The following is a 12,089-nucleotide window of genomic DNA, read 5'->3' as shown; positions in this document are numbered from 1 at the left end:
AGCACTCATTATTCACCTGGGACCTGTAAGATAAGGAGCTCACAGTGGAGACACCGTGGGAGGGGAGGCGACTGTCAAGCCCTGAGACTGCAGAGGTATGATGCACCCTTGCAAGTCAGGGCAGAGGCTTGGTCCTGACTGCGCTCTCCTGTCTCCTTACCCATCCACAGTGCCTCTGGTACCGTCCAGGATCTCCAGGTCATAGCCATCAGCCAGACACCAGTTGACGCTTGTCTCCTTAGTCTTCCCAGATTGCCTTTTGGAATCATATACGCTGACTCTGCCAACCTAGGAATCCCAGAAGCAACGGGAGAAAGATGGAAACCTTTCAGGAATAAGATTCTGAAGCAGAGACTCAAGACTCATAGGAGAGAGGAAGTGTGGGGTCATGATCTTTCCCCTGTATTTAGGGTTGTGTTTGGCTAAGACTGAGCACACTCTAGATATACTAACTCCATCTCGATTCAGATTAATTCTAGACTAAGTGAAGAAAAGCCCTTGGCATCCAAAAGGAAGAAAGTTTAAGTTCTTGGGACACCAACCAATGTTGGTGGTGCGCCACTGTGGGCAATGTTCCCTTGTGGGCTACCACTGTGGGCAATGTTCCCCTTGCCCACAGTGTACATTTTTCCTCTATTTACATGACTGCTTGAAAAGGAGGAAAAAGTCAGGGAAAATAGAAGGGGGTTATAGCACCTTGGGGTGGTTGACAATAAAGGGATGTCGTAGTCCATCCTCAAATGCGCTCCCATCTCTTGTCACACGACAGCAAATAGCACGGGTCAGATGCCCTTGGCTGAAAAGGTAACCTGAGTACAAAAAAGAGAAACGTATGTACCTGTGTTTGCACCAAATGCTGTTAAGAGGCAGAGGCATGTGGGGATTTTGGAGGTACAAGATACGGTTGTCAAGAAAGAGAAACAGCTGCCTTGTTAGGAAGCACCTTCTGACTGGGGCTACTAGGATCTTCCTACCACAGCAGACTGGACACTCAATCAATTACTGAGGAGTGAACCATGCTCATTTTGATAGGGGAGACAAGACACCTGGCAATAAAGCATGCAGTTTGGGATTTGGGCACAAGAAGGACAGACCAGTTCCAGATCCCAAGGCAGGCCCCTTACCCAATGTGACAGATTTGAGATAAATGGGCTGCAGGAAGTGGGTCAACAGTGCCCCTTGCAGGCCCAGCACATTCCAGCGTAGGATTTTGTCACTACAAGACATGGTACGGAGTCTCTCCCCGAGCCGAATGCCATCCCACGTAGGCACAATGTCACTGGATTCCACAGGGATCGTGCCTTCTCCTGTGTGAGAGACTTGGGTCAGACCCACAGGTGCCAATGGACCAAACCACTCCCTGGCGTGGTTTTTATCCTCCTTAAGCTTGGGCCACAGGCTACATTCATTCATTCTTCACATATTTCACAGCCCCTGCTATGCGCCAGGCACTATGCTTGGTGCTGGGAAAGAATGGTGAGCAAAACCAAGTAAGATCCTTGTCCTCCTAAAACATCTATGGTGGTGAGGAGATTGAAAGGGAAGAGAATAGACACTAAACCAGTAGCCAGTACATACGGAAGAATTCCAGATGCTGACAGTGCTCTGAAGGCTCTGAGGGAGCTATGACGGAGGACCACAGGGGACACCTCCTGGGACAGCAGCAGCAGGGGAGCCCAGACATGGAGCAGGACAGCTGGAGTAAGAGTGTTTCAGGCACACAGGACAAAAGCAAAGGCCCCAAGGCAGCCAGCGGATTGGCTGTTCAGGGGCCTGACAGACAGCCAGTGTGGACGCAGCATATGCGAGGGATGGGGAAAGTGGCGCGAGAGGCCGGGTGGTCACAGCAGATTTTGCTTGTATATGCAGTGCAGTGGGAAACCACTACAGGGTTTAAAAAAAACCGCTTTACTGAGATACAGTTCATATGCCATACAGTTCACCCATTTAAAGCATACAATTCAGTCATTTTTAGTATATTCACAAGAGTTCTGCAACTGTCACCACAGTCAATTTTAGAACAGTTCATCGCTCCAAAAAGAAACCTACCCATTGGCGCAGTCACTCATCTCTCCAACTCTCCCACTCCTGGCCCTGGCAACCACTAATCTACTTTCTGTCTCTATGGATTTGTCTATTCTGGACATTTCATATAAATGGAATCATACAATATGTGATCTTTTGTGACTGGCTTTTTTCATTTGGCATCAAGTTTTCAAGTGCATCCATATTGTAAGCATGTATCAGCACTTCACTTCTTATGGCCAAAATAATATTCAATTTATGGATATATTTGATGTTTTATTTATGAATCCTCAGCTGATGGACGTCTGGGTTGTTTCCACTTTTTTGGCTCTTGTAATGCTGCCATGAACATTCACATATTAGTTTCCGTGTGGACACAGATCTCCATCTCTCTGGAGCATATACCTAGGAGTGGAGCACTGGCTCCATGGTAACTGCGTCTATACTTTAGGGTATTTAGCAGGGTTTCAGGACCACCATGATGACTGCTGACGTGGCCTGAACGCAATGGAGTGGATGCGAAGAGACAATAAGGAGACAGGAGAGGATAGGAGAGAAGGAGCCAGTGGACAAGGCAGAGTCAACTGCCAGCTAGACAGGAGGGAACCCCGGCACTTGGCACCCTCATCTGTCAGCTCTTCAGGGCTTGGTTGTGCCGCACTCTTCTTTTCCTCCCTGCTTTCCTGAGGTGATCCTATGCATTCTCATGGCCATGAAGACCCTATAGGGGGATGACTCCCATATTTCTATTTCCAGCCAAGCTCCCTCCTCTGAGCTCCACATGGGAACCCCCACCTCCTATTTGACTTGGGGATCTCCCAGGTCTCCCAAACTAACACATTCAAAATAGAACCCTGATCTTACCACACAGCTCCCTGACCCAGGTCTTCCCTTTCTTGTAAACAGCACCTCTGTGCCCAGTGACTAATGGTAAAATCCTAGCAGCCCTGCAGAGACTTGGGGTCCCTGGACCTTGCAGAGCCTTTTGCGGAAAGGAGGCGGGGGCATGTATCACGCACCGTTCTCCACCTTGGTGCGGAGCTTTCCTTGTTTGGGATTCTCGAAGACAGGGTAGTGGCGGGACTCTGTGCTTTCCATAGCACGGTCGCTGCAGGACTTGTCAAAGAGGGCGCCATCTCCACACGGAGCGGTGCTGAAAAACAGGGGTGGCTGTTAAAACTCACCTGTGGGAAATCTGCAATTTCGTGGGGCTCCAAAACAGTCAGATGTGACAGAAGCAAGGGATGTTTTCTAAGGCCTACCGTGGGAGACTGGTACACGTGAGTCATCTACACCTGAATATGGACCTCAAACCCACAGTGGAGTGTGGCTTATTGTATGAGGTTCGATTTACAGGCCAGGAGAGCATTCGGATACCCAATTCTAACAGCCTGGCAGGGCCCACCCTGGCAGCAACAGGAACTGTACAGACCTGATATAGAGATGGAATGACACAGTCTTTTTTATTTGGAGCTTTTCTCCTCCCTTAGCAGGTTCAAATATACTATCCTTTGCAGTCTGGGGGTTGTATTTCATTAACTCACTGTAGAGAAACCTACAAAAAGAAAATCTAGTTAGGAAGGCAGGTTCAATTCTGGGAAAAGCAGTTGCTTCTATAATCTGACCTCCAAATGAGCCAGTAAGGAAAAGCCTCAATGTTGCAGACCTCTCACAGTTTATCAGGTGGAAATTCTCCAGGGGAGACCCCAGCATTTCATAAAGCATAGTTAGCCTTTTGGGTCTCCTTCATTTCTGCTGAGGGCTCCTCGCTATGGCGGCTACAGGGATTCTAGGGCAGAGCAAACTGATTCAAGGACTACAGGAAGCTGTTGCTCCTTTCTAAGTCTCTCCCTTCATAAATTAAAGAAAAAGTGAGCTAGAGGAGAAAGCTGGCAGGGGCATCAAGGTTGTGTAGGTCCTCAAACGGAAATGGAAAGCTGCCTCATCCCCAAGGCCCTGAGGACTAAAAGGTCATTTTGTGTTTTTAGAAAAGAAGATGAAGCAGCAGAGTTAGCAGAAAAAAGGACGGCATTTAAAAACAGGCCGAGTAGTGGGAGGCAGCTCAGGTCACAGAGGGGACGGATTCCATCAGACAGGTTCAAATGGACGGGTGAAAAGCAAAGGCTGCCACTGCCACATCATGACCTGTTCGTCTGAGGGGGTTTCAGAGGCCGTGTCAGAGCCATGTGGGGCAGGGAACTGGAGCTCTCCACAGCTGGGCAGCCAGGCGACCGCTCTGATCTCGCTCACCTGATGAAGCCTCTCCGGGAGATTATTTCTGCATGGCAGTCATTGACAGTTTCTCCTTTTAGGCTGAGAGAATCTCCTTTCACACAGCGATTCCCTAGGAAGGTGTTTAAAACAGAAATAGAATAATGGAAGGAAACCGGTGGCAAACAGGATGAAGGCTATTTGTTCTGAAAGCTTCAAGGCAGAAACAGCCTCAATTTCTCAGATCCTAGACTCCCATATTCTGTCCTCTAGGAACTAAGAACTCATTCCTCACTCTGAATTGACTGTAGCTAAAATGAAGTCTCTTCTCCCTGACTTGGACTTAACATGCATGGACTCCGGGGGAGGATGAGAGGGACCCGCTTTCAGGCGCCACGGGAGGCGGCATGTCTCAGAGCCTCACTCACCTGTTCCCAAGCTGACGACGACACCCATGTCCTCAGAGTCTTTTTTCATAATGATGGCGGCCAGAATCTTGCGGCCGAGCAAGGAGGGCTGGAAGCTGTTAGTCAGAGTGTTGAAGCACCGGTGGCTCAGCATGGCTATCTGGTCATGGAAGGTGCTGCCAGTGAGAGGGAGCTGTGGGGAAAGGAGGCTGTGTCAGCACCACAAAGCTGAGGCTGTGTCCACCATATTCACCGTGGGCAGGGAGATCAAGCTCTACTTGTCGTGTGAGTCATCTTTTCCTTCTTTTACATCTAGTGTCCCAGTTATATGCTCTCTTGAGGCTAAGAGTAAAGCCTAGGAATAACTCGCATGACAGCAAGAGCCACCTCCACTTAGAGAGGAGTTAGGAGGACCCTCCCCCCCCAAAAAAAGGCACCAAAAGTAGACGTCTTAACTGTCTTTGGCTGTGCTTCTGGGGACCTTGAGAGGAGGAGCATAGTTCTTCTGAGACTGGCCCCTGTCACTGGGGTTACCTCTGTGAAACCCATGCGTTCTGCCTTCTCGTTCTCCCCAATCAAGACACGGAGAGCCGCATCTGCTGCTTCCTGCTTGCCTTGCTTCTTGCTGTGTGCGCAGACGGCTGGGAACCAGCGACCCCCAACTTTTGCTTGGTAAACGAACCTTTGGGATGAGAAGCAGAGAATGAAGACGAGTGCCAGACCCTGACAGTTGTTCCAAGGAAGGGTTAGTTTTGCTGAAGATGTGGCCAGTCTTGCAAACATATGGACCCGTCAAACAGAAGCTGTTTCTAAGGCAGCATTTCCTAGATTTTGGTCATTCATGAATCACCACATGATTTGTGCCAGATCCAGGTATTACTTGGACTATTACTTAATATTTTTCTCTAAATTGACTTCTTAGAGCCAGTCATTGTGGCTCACACCTGTAATCCCAGCAACTCGAGGAGCTAAGGTGGGAGATCACTTGAGGCCAGGAGTTCAAGACCAGCTTGGGCAACATAGTAATCCCCCAGGCAACATAGTGAGACCCCTGTCTCTTAAAAAAAAAAAAAAAAAAATTTAGCTGGGCACGGTGGTGTGTGCCTATAGTCTCAGCTACTTGGGAGGCTGGGGTGAGAGGATCACTTGAGCCCTGGAGGTCAAGGCTGCAGTGAGCTATGACCATATCACTGCACTCCAGCCTGCATGAGACAGCAAGATCCTCATCTCTAAAATAAATAAAGACTCTAAAAATGTAAATATCCGTAATACTAGGTATGAAAAAAGAGATAAAAATGTAAACACACTGAAATAGGAAACTTTGTTTCACTACTGTAAATGGAAAACCAGTATCACTTGCCACATATTGAAGGTGGCTGTAAAACAGAATATGATAAAATCATGTTATAAAATTCTGACTAGATACTGTTACCTGCAAAGGTTCTGAGCCTGTCCTTACTATAAAGGAAGATTATGAAGTATGAGGAAGGCTTAACGAAATGCTAGCACCAACTTGGACTCTCTTCTTAAGCAGAAATCAGAAGGGACTACCTTTCTCCCCACGAGTCACTGTTACTTCATACAATGTCTGATTTTTAAAGCGCCCAACTCCATTCCCTCATTTACTTCCTATTAGCTCAAGGGGACTTGACCTGGAGAGGTCATTAGGTCAAGGTCGGCCTTAGGCCAGGGACCCAGGTTTTGCTGGGAGTTGTTTTTTGACCCCTGGCAGGCTTGAGCTAACTCTGGGGTAAGGAATGGATCTTGGGCCCATGAGCTGCGCTGACAATAAAGTGCCCAAGTGGAGCAGGGAGGTGGCTTCTACCGCTCCGGCTGGGAATTTCCAAACACAGAGGGAAGAGCATGGTGGAGCAAAACAGCTTGGAAATGTACCAGACAAGGCATCAAGAATCCTAGCTTTCAACCAGATCCTAATCTACTGGCTGAGAACCCAGCTTTGGATACTCTAACTGCATACAACAGAGGCTTCAGTTTCAAGACTTAGCAGCTCGGGCAGTAAAAGGAATCAACGTTTATGTTCAACCACATGGAGTTTCTCACTGTTCCTTGATGATCCGAAGGAACTAAAATGCCTTCACTCCTTTCTTTGTCCATGCTGGCAGGCTCGTGCAGGCCAGTGGGCTTAAGTTCAGAATGAGAGGGATAGTGGCATGAAAAGAAGATGGTGAAGGCGGTCAGGAGGGACAGATTGTGTAGTATCTTTACCTCAGGGATCCAGGAGAATTTCATGACTGCCCTATGTGTTTGAAAAGAATATGAACTCTTATGTGCAAAGTTTTATATTGGTATGATATATTTACATATATGATAAAGTTTGTTAATTATGCAACTAGAATCCTTTAGAGCTCTGCTATCCAATATGGTAGCCACTAGCCACATGGGGCTACTGAATTTAAGTTAATTACAATGCAATTAATAATTCAGTGCCTCAGCACACTAGCCACAGTTCGAGTGCTCAATAACCACATGTGGCTAGTGGTTGGCCTTTTTAGTGAAATGAGTTCAAGTGCAGACAATGAGTATGAATAACTCTTTTGAGAAGTTTGGCTGTAAGAGAAGCAAAGAAATGAGATGGTACCTGCAGGGAGATATGGGGTAGAGGGAAGGTTTTTAAAAGATGGTCATGGGCATGTTTCAAGGCTGGTGGGAATGATCCAGATGGAGCAGCTGCAGACAAGGAGAGGGGAGACAACCAAAGCGATAAAGTCTTAGAGCAGATGAGAGGGATGGGATCCAGGACACCGGGATGGGAGGAGGGATACGTCCTTCACTCTTGCTGGTACAGATGGAGGTAGGGGGTAGTTTGGTAATGGGAAGATAAGGTATTTCTTGTATGCGTATTGCTATTTTTTCAATTAAGTGTGAAGTAAGGTAGTTTAAAGTGAGGAACAGGGGTACGGGTGGAAATCTGAAGAAAGAGGCAAAGGTCTGAAATGGTTCTCTCAGCAGAGGAAAGAAAATTAAGAAGAAAAATGCTGGGAAAGGGACAAGAGTGTGGAGAGAGGGAAAGTCACAGTCTTTTATTAAAAACCTTCAATGGCTCTCCACTGCTTCTGTGGTAAAAGCACTAACGTGACTAACAAGGAAGGCCCTGGTGGGCCACCCTGATCAACTCTCTAATCTCCTCTAGCGCCAGCCCTCCCTCATGCTCTCTGCTTCACCCATAAGTGCCTCCTCTCAGCCTCTTTGCCAACTCTGCTCTTCTCCCACCATAGGATTTAACAGTGTCCTTCACCTAGAACCCTCAGTCTTTCTCTCTTCATCATCCTTAAAGTCTCAGCTCAGGCAGTACTTCTTGGGGAAGCCCTTCCCCCTTTCCTTCCTAAGTCAAACTGTGCTATAATTGATTCCTGCTGCAACTCCAGCCCTTTGGAATACTTATCAAATATGAGATCTTACATTTCTTTAGGTGACTATTGGTTAATGTTTGGTTCCTGTTCTAAAAAAAAATAGAAGATACTCCATAAATAAGTGTTGAGTAAATAAAGTAGAAAGATCAGTTAGGAGGCTATTGTGACAGTCTAGATGAGACAGTGGCTTGGATTAGAGTGCTGACGCTGGAGGTAGAAAGAAGAGGAAGGGATTTGGGCTAGAAATTCTAAGTGTAACCAATAGGACTTAAGGATGAGTTGATGAAGGAGGTGAAGGAGACAGGAAAAGATGATCCTCAGGTTTCTGACCTGAGCCACTGCGTAGACAGTGGTATCACTTACTGAGCTGGGAAAGACTTGGGGGAAATGAAGCGAAGGGGGCAAAACCCAAGAGTTCTGCTTTGGACATGTCACATTAGGGATGTTAATCCAAACAGAGGTGACAAGTAAGCAACTAGATGGAGGAATCTGGAGCTCCAAGTGGTCTCCAGCATTTAGATATCAAAAGTCATGGCTGTCGCGGTGGTTCATGAGTGTAATCCCAGCACTTTGGGAGGCCGAGGTGGGTGGATCATCTGAGGTCAGGAGTTGAAGACCAGCCTGGCCAACATGGTGAAACCTCGTCTCTACTAAAAATACAAAAATTAGTCAGATGTGGTGGCAGATGCCTGTAATCCCAGCTACTCGAGGAGCTGAGGCAAAAGAATTGTTTGAATCCGGGAGGCGGAGGTGGCAGTGAGCTGAGACTGCGCCACTGCACTCCAGCCTGGGTGACAGAGTGAGACTCCATCTCCAAAAAAAAAAGAAAAGAAAAGAAGTCATAAAATTAGTTAACGTCACCAACAAGTGTAGACAGAAAGGAAAAAAAGACCCAGCATAATTCACATTAAGAAGGAACTAGAGCACATTATTGTACGAGACAGTTAATAAACGTAGTTACTCAATTAGCATTTCTCCTCTCTATGCAACCTTCCTCAACTCCCTGGCAGACACTGGCAGCAGTGTCCTCTGTGTCCCCATAGCACTCTGCATTCACCTCCGATGGCACATTTCAATACTGCTATGGCTATATGTCTGCTACACACTCAGGGGCAGCAATTTTTTTTATCTTCCATCTAGTTCATAGTAAGTTCTTACATTCTCAATGAATGGCTGACCTGAAGTCCTAGAAAGGATTTCATAGAAGATTTCACAGAAGAGAAAGAGGAAATGAACTGAACCTATCATCTGAAGGACTGTGCTTAAAGATAAGGAGGTGCTTATTGAGAGTGAAGGATATGAATTAGTAGAAGAGCAGCTGGAGGGAGACTGGGCCTCTCCTTTTCCAGATGGCTTAAACAGTGGGCAGATGTGTGTTCTAAATTGGGTCATGTTGGGCAAAGGGCTACTTTAAAAAATTACGTTAAAAGTTCTTACATATCCATGAAGAGTAACAATCTGAAAGAAAACTGGAAAAGGACAAGAACAGGTGGTTCACAGAAAAGGAAATGCAAATAACACATAAATATGAATAAATGAAATGCCATTACTTCTAATTTTTTTTTTTTTTTGAGACGGAGTCTCACTCCATCACCCAAGCTGGAGTGCAGTGGCACAATCTCAGGTCACTGCAACTTCCGCCTCCTGGGTTCAACTAATTCTCCTGCTCAGCCTCTGGAGTAGCTGGCATACAGGGGCATACCACCATGCTCAGCTATTTTTTGTATTTTTAGTAGAGATGGGGTTTTACCATGTTGGCCAGGCTGGTCTCAAACTCCTGAGCTCAAATGATCCACCCACCTCGGCCTCCCAAAATGCTGGGATTATAGGCGTAAGCCACTGTGCCCAGCTGACATTACTTCTATTAAGGAGAGACAAATTTAAAGTAACAAGATAGCATTCTTATAAGCTTTTTTCCTTAATGACTTTAAAATGGACAAGTTGGATGCCAAACATGTGAAAATTCAAACAGTTAAGAGTGTACAATAAAAGTGTCCCTCCTTCCCCAGAAGCAAACACAGTTGCCAGTTTTTTCGATCCTTCAAGAAAATATTCTAGCCATATACAGACAATCTTCACCTCTACCCTCACTTTACACCTTGCTTTTCCACTTTGTGATAGACCTTAGAGATTAAGAAAACATGCCTGTTGCATGGCAAGAGTGATGCCATCTTGATGCAAAACCACCATGACCACCAATATCTGACTCCTGCATCCCAAGGTGTTGGGTAGCATAAATAATTCCACACAAAGATGTCTACCAAGCCTCCCCACCAGCTAGTGCTCGTAAGTTTCACAAGAAAGTATAAGGTGTGACCAGCTGCATGGTTAACCAAAAAAGCCTCTATAGAAAGCATACTTTCTGGAGGGTAAGTGCAGGGATCCACTGTCTTGCAGCCACCCAAGACATCATTTCTGTTCCTAAGTCCCTATTAAATGTTTACTTCTGAGAAACTGAATTTGTCAGCTTCTATTCAATGAAATACTATGCAGCTATGCAAGAAGTCTGGTAAGTAAAGGAGTCAACGTATAAAACAGAAGATATATTTGTTTAAAAAGACCAAAGGGAAAATGTGCTAGTTATGCATAGCAATTTCTAGGACTCAAGAAACTGGTATAGTCATGTACTGCATAACAGTGTTCTGTTCAATGATAAATCACACATATGACAAGGGTCCCATAAGATTATGATGGAGCTGAAAAATTCTTATCACCAAGTGCAGGGGTCTGTAACCTGTTAGGAACCTGGGCACACAGCAAGAGGTGAGTGGCGAGTGAGCAAGCAAGCATTCTGGTCCGAGCTCCGCCTCCTGTCGGATCAGCAGCAGCATGAGCTTCTTGTAGGAGTGTGAACTGTGCATGCGAGGGATCTAGGCTACACGCTCCTTATGTGTTTACTCTATTTTTATCATTATTTCAGAGTATACTCCTTCTACTTCTAGAAAAATAAGTAACTAAAAAAAGCCTCAGGCAGGTATTCCGGAAAGCAGTGTTACCATAGGAGATGACGGCCCCCATGCATGTTATTGCCCCTGAACACCTTACAGTGGGACAAGATGTGGAGGTGGAAGACAGTGATACTGAGGATCCTGACCCTGTGTAGGCCTAGGCTAACAGCTAATGTATTTTCATCTCAGCTTTCAACAAAAAAGTTTAAAAAGTTAAAAAAATTAAAAAATTCAAAAACAGAAAAAAGACTATAGAATTAAGGATATAAACAAAGGAAATATTTTTGGATAGCAGTACAACATGTTTGTGTTTTAAGCTAAGTATTATTACAAAAGAAACAAAAAATAAAAAAGTTAATAAAATAAATGTAGTTAGCCTAAGTGAACAGTGTTTACAAAGCCTACACTAGTGTACAGTCATGTCCTAGGCCCTCATATTCATTCTCCACTCACTGGCTGACTCACCCACAGCAACTTCTAGTCCTGCAAGCTCCATTCATGGCAGGCGCCCTATACAGGTGTAGTTTTTTTTTTATCCTTTATGCTGTCTTTTTACTGTATCTTTTCGCTGTTTAGATAGACACCAATACTTACCAGTGTGTTGCAGCTGCCCACAGTATTCACTACAGTTACATGCTGTACAGGTTTGTAGCCTAGGAGCAACCGGCCATACCATACAGCCTGTATGTGTGTAGGAGCCCATACCATCTAGGTTTATGTAAATACACTCTGATGTTCTCACAACAACAAAACCATGTTTCTCAGACCGCATCCCAGTTGCTAATGCAGGGCTATGGTAGTATATGGGTCTAGGGAGGGAAACTAGAAGTCTGAGACGGAAATGAGACTTTTCATTGAAATGACTACTTTTTCAATCAGCTTGAATGATTTTTTTCAAGATGGAGTCTTGCTCTGTTGCTCAGGCTGGAGTGCAGTGGCGCAATCTCAGCTCACTGCAACCTCCGCCTCCCAGGTTCAATCATTTCTCCTGTCTCAGCCTCCCAAGTAGCTGGGATTACAGGCACCCGCCGCCACGCCCAGCTAATTTTTGTATTTTTAGTAGAGACAGGGTTTCACCATATGGTCAGGCTGGTCTTGAACTCCTGACCTCAGGTAATCTACCTGCC

The 12,089-nt window shown here is 45.8% G+C and overlaps 1 protein-coding gene across 6 annotated transcripts in view; it reads right to left on the bottom strand.

The window, feature by feature from the left end:
- The window catches only part of ADAR (adenosine deaminase RNA specific), a 46,634-nt gene that overhangs the window by 2,995 nt on the left and 31,550 nt on the right, over positions 1 to 12,089 (bottom strand). For 3 of the 6 annotated variants that reach the window (XM_063727453.1, XM_054552485.2, XM_024245653.3), the window contains exons 7-14: positions 5,178 to 5,325; positions 4,665 to 4,836; positions 4,276 to 4,369; positions 3,458 to 3,580; positions 3,045 to 3,178; positions 1,125 to 1,307; positions 697 to 809; positions 161 to 288 (exon numbers count right to left, since the gene is read on the bottom strand). In XM_063727453.1, the coding sequence (XP_063583523.1) occupies positions 161 to 288; positions 697 to 809; positions 1,125 to 1,307; positions 3,045 to 3,178; positions 3,458 to 3,580; positions 4,276 to 4,369; positions 4,665 to 4,836; positions 5,178 to 5,325 (1,095 nt within the window). Of the gene's footprint in view, positions 1 to 160; positions 289 to 696; positions 810 to 1,124; positions 1,308 to 3,044; positions 3,179 to 3,457; positions 3,581 to 4,275; positions 4,370 to 4,664; positions 4,837 to 5,099; positions 5,326 to 12,089 lie in introns of all 6 variants that reach the window. The other 3 variants (XM_054552494.2, XM_054552480.2, XM_024245647.3) reach the window with 1 other exon arrangement.

Source organism: Pongo abelii, chromosome 1 (assembly GCF_028885655.2).
Source record: "Pongo abelii isolate AG06213 chromosome 1, NHGRI_mPonAbe1-v2.0_pri, whole genome shotgun sequence".
NCBI lineage: Eukaryota > Metazoa > Chordata > Mammalia > Primates > Hominidae > Pongo > Pongo abelii.
This window is presented reverse-complemented; position numbering and strand designations above follow the sequence as displayed.